General features: G+C 40.0%; 1 protein-coding gene across 1 annotated transcript in view; it reads left to right on the top strand.

Annotated features, from left to right (window-relative positions):
• otogl (otogelin-like) overlaps window positions 1-12,748 on the top strand; it is a 198,979-nt gene that overhangs the window by 24,144 nt on the left and 162,087 nt on the right. The window contains exons 12-17 of the mRNA XM_078568563.1: window positions 27-172; window positions 4,216-4,348; window positions 6,764-6,941; window positions 8,234-8,358; window positions 8,487-8,699; window positions 11,181-11,346. Of these exons, the coding sequence (XP_078424689.1) occupies window positions 27-172; window positions 4,216-4,348; window positions 6,764-6,941; window positions 8,234-8,358; window positions 8,487-8,699; window positions 11,181-11,346 (961 nt within the window). The remainder of the gene's footprint in view (window positions 1-26; window positions 173-4,215; window positions 4,349-6,763; window positions 6,942-8,233; window positions 8,359-8,486; window positions 8,700-11,180; window positions 11,347-12,748) is intronic.

Raw genomic sequence — 12,748 nt, 5'->3', positions numbered from 1 at the left:
GTGTAATAAATACTCCTTTCTTTTAGCTGAATGCTCAGTCACAGGAGACATGCATTTTACTACTTTTGATGGCCGGATTTTTACATTTCTTGGCACATGCCAGTACATCTTTGCAAAGAGCCGCAGAAGTAACAAGTTCACTGTGACATTGCAGAATGTGCCTTGTGGCCAGGTAACAGAATAAAAATTCTTCTTCTAATTGAAAAGCTTAGAATGCGGGATTAAAATTCCAGTTGACTCTTACATTACCAATGTGTGTGTTTTTTAATTTGACTGAATAAAATAAGAGTAAAACTTTAACATTTCTATGTAAGTCAACTAGGTATTGTATGTTTTGCAACAGATTCTTCACTTTCGCAATAACATTTTGTAATATGGTCAATTGGTAATTACCAAAGTTGCTGGCACTCGTTATCTCCATTTATTTTAAGCTGAATTATTTCACCATGTGGAAAATTACTTTGGGCTGATGACTCAAGATGGCGGTATTCCTAAATACCTTTACATTACCATGCCCTTGTGTTTGAAACATTTTAGGGGAATTTTTGGGCAGGACATTAAAGCATTCCAAACAAATTGAGAGTATACGTTTTGATGAAAATCTTGAAAGGTATAAGTTGTCATTCAGTGAATTGCAGCAACCAAGCTGCATGTATTTCTCATTTATTTCAATGTTGAGAACGTTTTGTTCAAAGTGAGCATGACAACATTGGTAAATATAGGAACAAGAAAGGTTAGGAAGTCCATCTAATATTTTCCACATTATCTACCTTCATTGTCCCTGGGCAGTCCATTTGTTACATTCACCATTCAATATACAAGGTAGTCAAATGTAAAATGCTTGTATATTTCCCCCTTTCTAAACCGAAGCCTGTTTCTACAGTTTGGCAATCTCAAATAGGCTATCAGGGTTCAACATATCCACTCCAATAGGAATCTTGAAAAGAATCAGAATACTTGAATAATGCCCAAAAATTGCTGAATAAACAAGTGTGTGAACAACATGCAGCATTCTTAATGTTCAAATCTTTCAGCAATTTATGGCAAAGAAGAGAGACCCCATAAATTTTGAATTGCTGCACGCTGCTGGACAATTTGCGCTGCTCCAATGTAGCTTTGCAAAAACAGCATTTCGTCCTTAACCTCCTTGTGAGTGTCATGAAGTTGCTATGTTTACACATTAATTGTTGATAAATTTGCCACACAAAATTAAGTCTAGTAATTAGTAGCACAAATACCCTTTAAGCAATGTGATAATTGTTAATGACTACCAATTAAATTCTCCAGCCCAGAAAATGACCAATTAAAAGTGGAGAGTCTCAATCCTTCAGGCAGTAAATTGTCATGGGAGATTTAAAAAATGGCAAATAGAAAATGATTTTTTGCTTACTTTTTCTTTCTGTCTTTTTATTTTTCTCTCGAACCAATTGTTTCCTATTTATTTCTCTTTCTGTACTTGATTTGACATTGAACTCACCCACTCTAATTCACCCTCCTTCTCAGCCCTTTGCTCTGTTTATTTCCCATTTCTTAATTTTCATTGGACAATCGGAACATAGGAACAGGAGTAGGTTGTTCAGCTCTTCCCTCATTCACTTAGATCATGGCTGATCTGTTTCGTAACTCTATCTACTTAGCTGTGGTCTGGGATTCAGTGACGATACTAGGTTTCAGATGATGTCATAGTTGCAGCAGCTCCACCTCCCCAGAGGTGTTACCATTCAATTGAGCTGCTGGCCTCTGATTGGCCAGCAGTTTTCAGTGGGCCGGCTTTGGCCCTTTGGGTACTCAATCCCAGGGAACTTAAGAACATAAGAAATAGGAGCAGGAGTAGGCCATTCAACCCCTCAAACCTGCCCCGCCTCAACTCCTCTTTCGTGTCAGCTCCTCATAGCCCTCAACTCCCCGATATTTCAAAAATCTATCTACCACCTCTTTAAATACTTTCAGTGATCTAGCCTCCACAACTCTCTGGGGTAGAGAATTCCAGACATTCACTACCCTCTGAGAGAAGAAATTCCTTCACATCTCAGTTTTAAATGCGTGTCCCCTTATTCTATAACTATGTCCCCTAGTTTTATATTCCCCCACTAGTGGAAACATCTTCTCAACGTCTACCCTGTCAAGCCCCCTCAGAATCTTGTACGTTTCAATAAGATCACCCCTCATTCTTCTAAACTCTAATGAATGAAGGCCTAACCTGTTTAGCCGTTCTTGATAAGTCAACCCCTTCATCCCAGGAATCAGCCTAGTGAATCTCCTTTGAACTGCCTCCAATGCCAGTATATCCTTTCTTAAATACGGGGACAAAAATTGTACACAGTACTCCAGATGTGGGCTCAACAACACACTGTACAGTTGTAACAAGATTTCCCTATTTTTAAACTCCAATCCCCTAGCAATACAGGCAATCCATTTGCATTATTAATTACTTGCTGCACCTGCATGCTAACTTTTTGTGTTTCATGCACAAAAACACTCAGAACCCTCAGTGTTGCACTTTTTTGGAGTGTCTCTCCATTTAAGTAATAGTCTGCCTTTTGATTCTTCCTACCAAAGTGCATGACCTCACACTTTCCTACATTAAACTTCATCTGCCAAGTTTTTGCCCACTCACTCAACCTGCCTATAGCACCTTGCAGATTCCTTGTGTCTTCATCACAACATGCCTTCCCACCTACTTTTGTATCATCAGCAAACTTAGATACATTACATTCGGCCCCCAACGCCACAAGTCATTAATATAGATAGTAAATAATTGAGGCCCTAGGACTGATCTATGTGGCACTCCACTAGTTACGTCTTTCCAATCTGAAAAAGACCCATTAATCCTGACTCTCTGTCTTCTGTGCTAACCACTCCTCAATCCATGCTAATACATTACCCCCAATTCCGTGAGTTCCTATCTTGTGCTCCTACCTTTAATGTGGCACCTTATTGAATGCCTTCTGGAAATCCAAATACGCTACATCTACCAGTTCCCCTTTATCAACTCTGCTTGTTATATCCTCAAAGAACTTTAGCAAATTTGTCAAACATGATTTCCCTTTCACAAAACCATGTTGACTCTGACTGATTGCTTTTCTAAATGTTCTGTTATTTCTTCCCTAATAATGGACTCTAGCATTTTCCCAGTGATAGATGTTAGGCTGACTGGCCTATAGTTTCCTGCTTTTTATCTCCCTCCCTTCTTGAATTGGGGCTTCACATTAGCGGTTTTCCAATCCGCTGGGACCCTCCCAGAATCCAGTGAGCTCTGGAATATTTCGACCAATGCCTCCACTACCTCTGCAGCCACTTCCTTTAAGGTCCACCACTGTCCTGTTAAGTGTCTGAGTGACACTTAATTCAATGAGCCTTCTCTAAAGAGGGGACATGGGGCTCCTGCTAGCTGGAGAGGTGGCAAGCAAGATCCCCATCGCCTCCATTAAATCCAGCTGCATATTACTCTTAGAATTGCTTAAATTTTAGATATTGATAGTGGGATTTCCTCAAAATTGCACATGGGAATCATAAAAATTACACCTAGGGATCATAAGCATATTCTATATTGTACAATAATAGTTACCCCAGTGGAGTTAAAATTTTGCCAAACTCAATTTTTTTTAACTGAAAGGCTAAAAATCCAAAAGAAAACAGAAAAAGAAGGAGATATACACCTGACCTATCAATATGTGAAAATAAAACAGCCAGATTTAAGTTTTAAATAGCTTCCTCTATCTCCAGTATTGGACTTTCCAAAGCTATCTCCCACAGATATGTTCAATTTCTGGGATTTTTTTTTCTCCCTGTAAGAACTTCATCCTTTTCTCTTTCTCTGTAAAGCAGCTCTGATGAAAAGCTATCACCAAAACGTCCTTTCTTTTCAAGATGCTGATTGACCTGCAATTTATTCATTGCTTTTTCTGTGCTTTATTAATGGAGCCAAAAGGGTTAAAAGCCATTCAATGCTCACATAGCATGGAACACAATGACGTTTACAAGAAATATATTTTATTTCGGAGTCATGGTTAAAAAAAACACAACTGATTAAATTATAGGATTTTTTAGGGTGAAATGTGTTCCTGTTTACCAAAGTCAAATAGTTGATAAATTCAGCTTGGTAATGTGTGACATGATATCTTTGCTTTATCATAAAATATTCCTATGTCAGAACTATTGAGTGAATAGGTTTGAGCCTTACTTACAGTGTATGTTTTAATTTTTTTCTTCCAGAATCTGGACCACAGTTGCATTCAGTCAGTAACCTTAGTGATAGAAGGTGATACAAGCAACCAAATAACCCTAACAAGAGCAGGTGAAATACACCTTGGCATCCATCAAGCAATTGGTCTGCCATATAACAATGGTAATTGGTTCCCTTCTACTATCATGGAAGTCTGTAAAAGAGGAATAATTAGCATTTCAGGAGAAAGAGCTATTCATTATTTGCCAAAATGACTTGCAGTGCAAAGATAATATTTTATTTGCTGATGTGAATTATGTTACTGGAACGTTAAATGTTATTTGAAAGCCATGCCACTCCTTTCAATTTAAGAGCACACACTATTATCATAATTGTTGCGCATTCCTTCTATGTTTTATCTCTGATAACATATAAGATTCATTGAATATATACTGCTGTTCTGAATACATTTATAAATGATGGCAAATGGTGTGGGAAGGGGATAAAATGTAAAAATAGCGTTTGGGCCTTGTCAACTATGTAGATGAATTGACTCCCTTTTTTTTCCTTGCCTTTTTTCAGAACTAATTCTAAACCTAATAATACTATGATCATTCTCTTAATGCTCTTCAACTGAAACTGGCACCATATTCCCTAGAACATAAGAAATAGGAGCTGGAGTAAGCCATTTGGCTCTCCAAGCCATTCCGCTATTCAGCTAGATCATGGCAGGTCTTCTACCTCAACTTCACCTTTCCTGCATTATCCGCATATGCCTTAATTCCCTAAGTACCCAAAATCTATCAACTGTTTTTTTGAATATACTCAACAACTGAGCACCCACAGTTCTCTGTCACAGAGAATTTTAAAGATTTGCAATCCTGTGAGAAGAGATTTCTCATCTCAGTCCTAAACGATTGACCCCTTATTCTAAGACTGTGACCCTGTGTTCTAGATTTGCAGGGGAAGCATTTTCTCCGCATCTACTTTGTCAAGCCCCTTGGGCAGAATTTTACCCTTAGCGTGCGGGCTTGGAAGTCTGTAAATGGTCTGTAATTGGTTAGCCAATTAAGGCCCGCCCAGCGTGATACGCAAGCGGCAGTGCTGAGCGCAGCCTGTGCGAGCGGGGTGGGGAGGAGGGCAAGCAGGCCAAGCGCGAACTTCGCACATGTGCGCGACTGAGCGCTGCATAATCTCACTGAGGCACGGAGCTGCCTCAGGGAGATGAAGAGATATTTTTTAAAAAAGAACATTAAATGTAATAAAACATGTCCCCTCTTGTAACTCTGTCACATGAGCAGGGGCATGTTTTTAATGAAAAAATAAAGTTTTTATTTTATTTTTATTTGCTTTTGGAAACGTCATCCTGGCCATGGTTTCCAAAAAAATGCAAAAGGTTGCTTGGCCTTTTCGCCTGCCCGCCAACCATTAATATTTGAAGTCCTTATGACTCTTCTTCAGAGAAGTAGAAATAGGCCAGCATATATTGCCCATCCCTAATTGCCCTTTAAAAGCTGGTGGGGAGCTGCCTTCTTGAACTGCTGCAGTCCACATGGTGTATAGTGCTGTTAGGGAGGAAGTTCCAGGATTTTGACCCAGCAACAGTGAAGGAACAGCGATATATTTCCAAGCCAGAATGGTGTTTGGCTTGGAGGGGAACTTCCAGGTAGTGGCATTGCCATGTGTCATATTTTTATTGAATTCAAATTTCACCATTTGCCATGGTGGGATTTAAACCCAGATCCCCAGAGCTTTCATGTGGGTGTCTGCAATATGAGGCCAGTGACACTACCACTATGCCACCACTTCCCCCTACGTTGTGCTCAACGTACAAGAGCTGTTGATCATATTGGGAAGCTTTTGCCATGCACTGCCACTGGGGCATAATTAGGAATGGACATTCTGTACAAGACAACATTGAGAAAGTGTAATATGAAAGCAAAATACTGTGGATGTTGGAAATCTGAAATAAAAACAGAAAGTGCTGGAAAAACTCAGCAGGTCTGACAGCATCTGTGGAGAAAGAAACAGAGTTAACGTTTTGAGTCCGTATGACTCTTCTTCAGAGCTAAAGAGAAGTAGAAATGTGATGGCATTTATTTATTTATAATTGAGAAATTGTATGCAGTATGTCCCAATTCCCAAATTTTAGGCAGCACCACGCATGCTCCCCCTGCCATTGCAAATGGACAAAACAGGCAAAACTGAACAGAACATTTATGCTAATATATTCATTATTAATAAGTCCTTTGGTTCCAGCTGTCCATTTGGGTGAAGGTGGCCCCCATGTTCCCTATTGTCTCATGGCTTTTTGATATGTTTTTCCTTTCCGGTTTGTTGCTGGTAACATTTTCCTAAAATGATTGTAATCATTGACAATTTAAACTCTTCTCTCAGAAAATTTTCAAAATGAGATATCTTAATTATGTTGCAAACTATGGGGCTGTATTTCACAAATACTTTAGCTTAGATTGTTAATGTAATTCTGATTGCAGTGCAAGAAAATATTGGTATCTCCTGGCTGTAGATAAAACGTTCTTGTGAGCTATCCATTTGTAGTGCAAGCATTTTGTAAAATACAGATCTTGTTACTTGCAGGAATAGTTGAATGTCGTAGATTATCATCCCTATTTGTACAAGTGAAGACAAACATTGGTCTCTCGATGCGGTTTGACAAAGAAGGAGGAAGGCTGTATCTCCAAGTTGATAGCAGTTGGAGGGGGAACACTGTGGGCTTATGTGGAACATATAATGGAAACTTACGAGATGACTTCCTGTGAGTCCACACTGCCAATTGGAAAAGTTTTACCTTTTACATGAAATACAAAGCTGAAATAATGTAACTTGATTTCTAATTGTGAAAAATGCTTTGAGCACAGGCCCAGGAAATTATATACCTGATATAATTTGATAGAGCATATTATATAACTGATAATTTGTTACAGACTGTCTTGTCTAGATTAAACACTTGTAGACATGCCTGTAAAGATTTGTAGCTGATCTCAGTTCAGGAACGGTTTTTTAGCTTCATGTTGCACACTTAACTGGGTTACCTTCCTTTCATTAGATTTCAGAGCACATCTGTGAGAACTCTCTTTTAAGTCAATACTACGGGGAGAATATTAGCTGTCTTCATGAGGTGGGGGGAAGGGGCCCAGTAAAATCGGGGGGGGGGGGGGGGGGGGGCGGGGGGGAGCCATGGCAGACCGGCTCTCTGACCATGCCCTGCTTTTGGGGAATTTTACCGATGGAGGGTAAGGGACTGGATAAGCTGGAACTGTAAAGGCCCTATTAAAGACCATTTTCCCAGGCCATTGGCATTTTGCCGATAGCTGATCAACTCTTGCTTGGCAGGGAGGCTAAATGGTGGCGGCAGCCCATTGGCAGCCTGGGGTTGGGGGTGGGTGAGTGTGGGGTGGGGGGAATCACAGGCAGGAAAGTCAGCCACGGCAGACCAAACGCTTTCCTCGGAGGGGTTTCCCTTCATCAGGGGCAATTAGAAAAAATATATTCTGAGGCCCCTTCCTTCCTCAGCAGTGACCAACATTCCTGGTGGCACTGCTAAAGCTCCTGAGCTGCCAGCCATCCTCTGAGGTGGGACTTCCTCCCGAGTGAGGGGTGGAAGTCCTGTCTCCAGTTAATTAATGCTCCACATCAGTGGGGATGTCACCCCTGCTGACTTTCTCAGCGATGGGGTGGGAAACCCAGCCATCCGAAAAATCCTGCCCGATATAGCTGGGCAAGATGCTGCAGCGTATAATCGAAGGATAATTGTATATTGGTGATATAGCCTCAAGAGATTATTGTAAAAGAAGAAAACATGATCCATGAAAATAGCACTAGTGGAAGGTTTGCTAATTGCCATATAAGCCTTGTCATTAGGCATATTGGATGATGCATACTATATTAAGAATTACATAAAACATAGCTGGACATAGAGTACAGCAGATCTCCTCAGTTGTGAGATTTGCTCAGCTGTTTGTATAAAATTTCTTATGTTTTTAGTTTGCTTATTGGTAAGGAAAGCTTGTTAGAATGCATTGTAAATCCTTCCTTTTTCACTTCTAGCTCCCCTGTAGGTATGATTGAAGGTACTCCACAGTTACACGCCAATGCATGGAAGATTTCATCAGCTTGCATAACTCCATTAAATATTCCTTTGGTTGATCCCTGTGATACTAACCAACAGAATGGTATATATTTTTAACTGATACATGCCGTGGTTATATAAGCTTCATTGATTCATTTCTAAGAGTAAATTTCTAGTTCCTAACTACAAACTTGATAATTTAAACCTTTTTTGCCTTATTTGCGCATCCAGCTTTATATTCGTCAACAATGTGTGATATTCTCAATCAAGAACTCTTTGCACCATGCCATTCATTTGTGAATCCCAGTCCCTATTATCAACAGTGCCGATATGATGCTTGCAAATGTGGAAGTTTATGCATGTGTACAGCCCTTGCACACTATGCTTATCTTTGCACCAAATACAAGGTTCATATCAATTTCAGATCGGAAGCGTCAGACTGTGGTAAGTTTTTAAGGGTGAATTTATAATAACAAGGTAGATGAGATAAATAGCAATGTCTCTGAAAGTGAGTTATGCCACTTGTTACTTTCTATAGACTTGATACCTCAAGTGGTGTGTACCCGACGTCGAGGTAGAATATTACGAGTGCAGAACTGACTGTTTTTGAATCCACTTGGATGATTTTTTTTTCCTCGCTCACAATGAGCTGCTAGCTGGACCATCAACAATAATTAGGTATTTCACCTTAGGTAGAGAGAAACTGATGCTGTCAGCCTTGCTCGAGCTGCTTCACCATCCGGCTAATCTCAAAAGATTGAAGCCGATGTATGGAAGTCTGTGGCATGGACAATTGCATGTGACTCGACAAGGGAAAGAATAGAAGAAAACTGAGGTGAAAAATTTTTTAAATGGGGAAGATTTGCTGATGCAGTTGGGTTTGTACGTCTGAAAACATCTACCAGATTGCGAGACACTTTCACCATTTTAACCATTATTTTTGAGGAGTTGCAATTAATCAAAAAATACACCATTGTTATTATTTTTACAATACTGCTCTGAGTTCCTGAAATTTGCAAATGACTTGTGAAATTTGCAGTTAAAGCCAGTAAAAGAGCTGAAATTTTGAGCATTTCTTCTCTTTTGTAAACAAATGGGTAACTTCCCTATTTAATATATATGGAAAGCAGGATGCTGGATGTATTTAACTTTGTTGTGGATGAGTTTAAACAATCCAACTTTGTAGAATGAAAGATAAACAGTTCAGCATGACCGAACTGCAAGGATGCTTCATTCACACTACTCAGCGGCTAAATAGTCAATAACAAGGTTTATTACTGAGGAAATTTTCAGCAGTACAGCTGCAGAGTGTTCAAACTTGTGCATGATGGCCCCATAAAAATGTATAAAATGCGCAATGCTTCCAGCAGGCTGAGTCTTCTCAGACAGGCATTTCACGATTTCCCAGTTTAGTGATATTGTTCCTCAGGCAGTGCTAGCTACAAAAAACTCATTGGATTTTTGTTAAAGAACAAGCAACTGCAAAAAAATGCCGCTACATCTTTGTGTTAAACCTAATTCTAATTACCCAAGATGATAAAGTTTCAAGAGGTGAGGAGTTGAACAGAGGGTGGATTTTCCCTATTTCTTGCAATAAAAATTCAGAATAGGAGGTTGAGATTCCATTTCTTTCTTTAAGGAACATAACTAAATTTTAAATTGAAGATACAGTGCCATTAGTTTGGTGACTTTAGCACTGCAGACATGGTTGTAATTTCCATATACTGGTTGGCTGAGTGAACTGTCTCGATGTTTTCGTCCTACAGTCATTTGATCAATAATTTTGAAATACAAATTGAAAGTTAAAATGTAAGAGTTTTAACTGTTGGCTAAAAATTTAAATTTTCTTTCTGTTTCGGTGTTTATTCTGTGTCTTCCTGTTTTCCCTGGTTCGCTTAATCAACAAAGCCCACCTAAAAGACCAGACTCTTCTTCCAGGCTGGTGTTCCTTTGAATTGGCCACCATGAGGCAAATGATAGGGGCTGAAGGATGATTTATCTCTGATTTTCTCTTCCAGCCCATGGTATCATGGCATCAACCTATTCCCTCTTCCTCCCAATTACAAGATGGCTAAGATCAGGAACTCACTGCCAATGCAGAATCGAAACTCAGTTGACACATCGAAGATGGAATCTCCCCAGCTCCACGGGGACAGTGGGGGGAGCATGTAGGCGGCACCGGGAGAAATTTCATGGAAGTCGCGTGTTCCCATCTCCAGGCAATCTTCCTGGAGATGAGCCATCACCTGCAGAGACAACCTGCTCATTAGTGGCGGGTAGCCAATCTGCATATTAAATGCCCATTTATGGGCTGATTAGGACCACCGTCAGGATCTTCCATAAACATGAGCTCATCCAAAACTCTGCTACCTGTGTCTTGACTCCTGTTCCTCTATCACCCTTGTACTTGCTGACCTACAATTGACTCCCAGCCAAGCAACATCTTGGTTTAAAAATGCTCATTCTTGTTTTCAAATCCCTCCGCGGCCTTGCTCCTCCCTATCTTCATGGTCTTTTACAGCCCCTCAACCCTCCAAGTCACCTGCGCTCCTCTAATTTTGGCCTTTTGTACATCCCTGATTTTTATTTCTCCACCATTGATGACCACGTTTTCAGTTGCCTAGGCCATAAGCTCTGGAATTCCCCCTTTACACCTCTTCACACCTCTTCCTTACTTTCCTCCTTTAAGATACTCCCTAAAACCTGCCTCTTTTGTCAAGCTTTTTTGTCATCTGACCTAAAATCTCCTACGTGATTCGGTGTTATACTTTGTTTTATAATGCTCCCATGAAGAACCTTGGGATATTTTATTGTGTTAAAGGTGGTATACAAATATAAGTTGTTGTTGTCATAGTTGTGCACTGGATAAGTTTATCTTCTTGATGCTTTTGGTAAAATTCAGCTTAATTTTTTTCTGCTGTATAGGTATCATCTGCCCGGCTAACATGTTGTACCATACCTGTTCTTCTTCTTGTGGACGGACTTGCCAGTCACTTTCTATAAATGAAGTTTGTGGTGATGATTGTGCTGAAGGCTGCAACTGCCCAAATGGAACATTCTATGATGAAATATTGCATCGCTGTGTGGCACAGTAAGTTTGTTCTTGTACTATTGTGTCCCAGTGCATCACTCCTGTTTAGCAATAAACTGAACCATTTCATTACACTTTGTCACTCTGTGTCTGTTAACACATTTACCCTGGGGACTGCAGTCACATCAGTAATAAAACCTACCTGAACCTAAATTCTGATTTTCCACAAGTTTTACTTACCTTAATCAATATTAGCCCCAAGTGCACCCTGTCCAGGAGTGCTTTACACAAACCCTAAATTGGAGGATGTATTTTGGTTTTTGCCATTTTCACCGAACCACCTACTTTGTAATTCCATGAGCCCTGTATCACCACCTCCTTCAGGAACACAGTCCTGAGGATATTATGTAAATTCACCAATATTAGGAATTTCTCCTGGGTGCTAGAAAGGTGCTGCACACTGGAGCTGTGCTTTGTCTTTGAGGGAGATGTCTGCTAAAATTTTCTGCTAGATTCCAATATGTTCCAATATATTCCAATATGAAGAGTCATATTCAACTCGAAACGTTAGCTCTGTTTCTCTCTCCACAGATGCTGCCAGACCTGCTAAGTTTTTCTAGCACTTTCTGTTTTTAAATAGGAGGTTCACTCAATCCACATTTGAGTATTGCTGAAAAAAGACATTTTGTCAAAGCTTTTCATTTTGCACTCAGCAGGACAATCACAAGAATACCAATGTCAGAGGAAGCAACAACTTTATACTGTATGAGAATAGAGTGCTGATTGGTTGGCAAGTGGACTCTGATTGGTAGAGACGTTGCCATGGAGAATGCACCAGTTAATGGTGAATGACAGTTAATTACCAAGCATTGTTTGAAATTTAAACCAGGCAGCTTGACTCTGACAGGACAAAGCATTGCCCTGAGAAATGAATCAATGAATGGCTTTCACTTATTTTGTTTAGTTGAAACAGGCACAATGTGTGTACATGTTCTTTCTGTCCACAAAGAACAGGGCCCTCTGTACTAAAATATGCAGCTTCCAGTACACGCAAATGTGCCGCATTGCAAGCCCGATTGACAATCTTAAATTGGTTGTAAGTGTAATTTTTTTAGCACACTGTGGATTATTTAGCAAACATTGTCCAACCACGGAATCACAATTTTGGAATCTAACGTTGGACACTGTATTTTGAGTTTTGCAAGCATGGGCTAGTTGGGTATGGTCTTTACCTTGCCCACTGCAAACAGCGGAAGGGACAGGCTGTTTGATATGATCCACCAGCCTTCGGGACATACAGCCTACATATCTAGCATCACTCTAACACTGAAATTCATATACTGCATTACTCATTTGTGTGATAGGTAGAATGTCTTTTTGACTTGACAGCAGCATCCTGTTAGTGGCGAATACCACTTGTGTTGCTACTGCATAGTAAGCATTGAAACAGCTAGCTTCACCT

Source organism: Cetorhinus maximus, chromosome 22 (assembly GCF_964194155.1).
Source record: "Cetorhinus maximus chromosome 22, sCetMax3.hap1.1, whole genome shotgun sequence".
In the NCBI taxonomy this organism is placed as follows: Eukaryota; Metazoa; Chordata; class Chondrichthyes; order Lamniformes; family Cetorhinidae; genus Cetorhinus; species Cetorhinus maximus.
The sequence above is the reverse complement of the archived record's forward strand: the minus strand, read 5'-3'. Positions and strand labels throughout refer to the sequence as shown.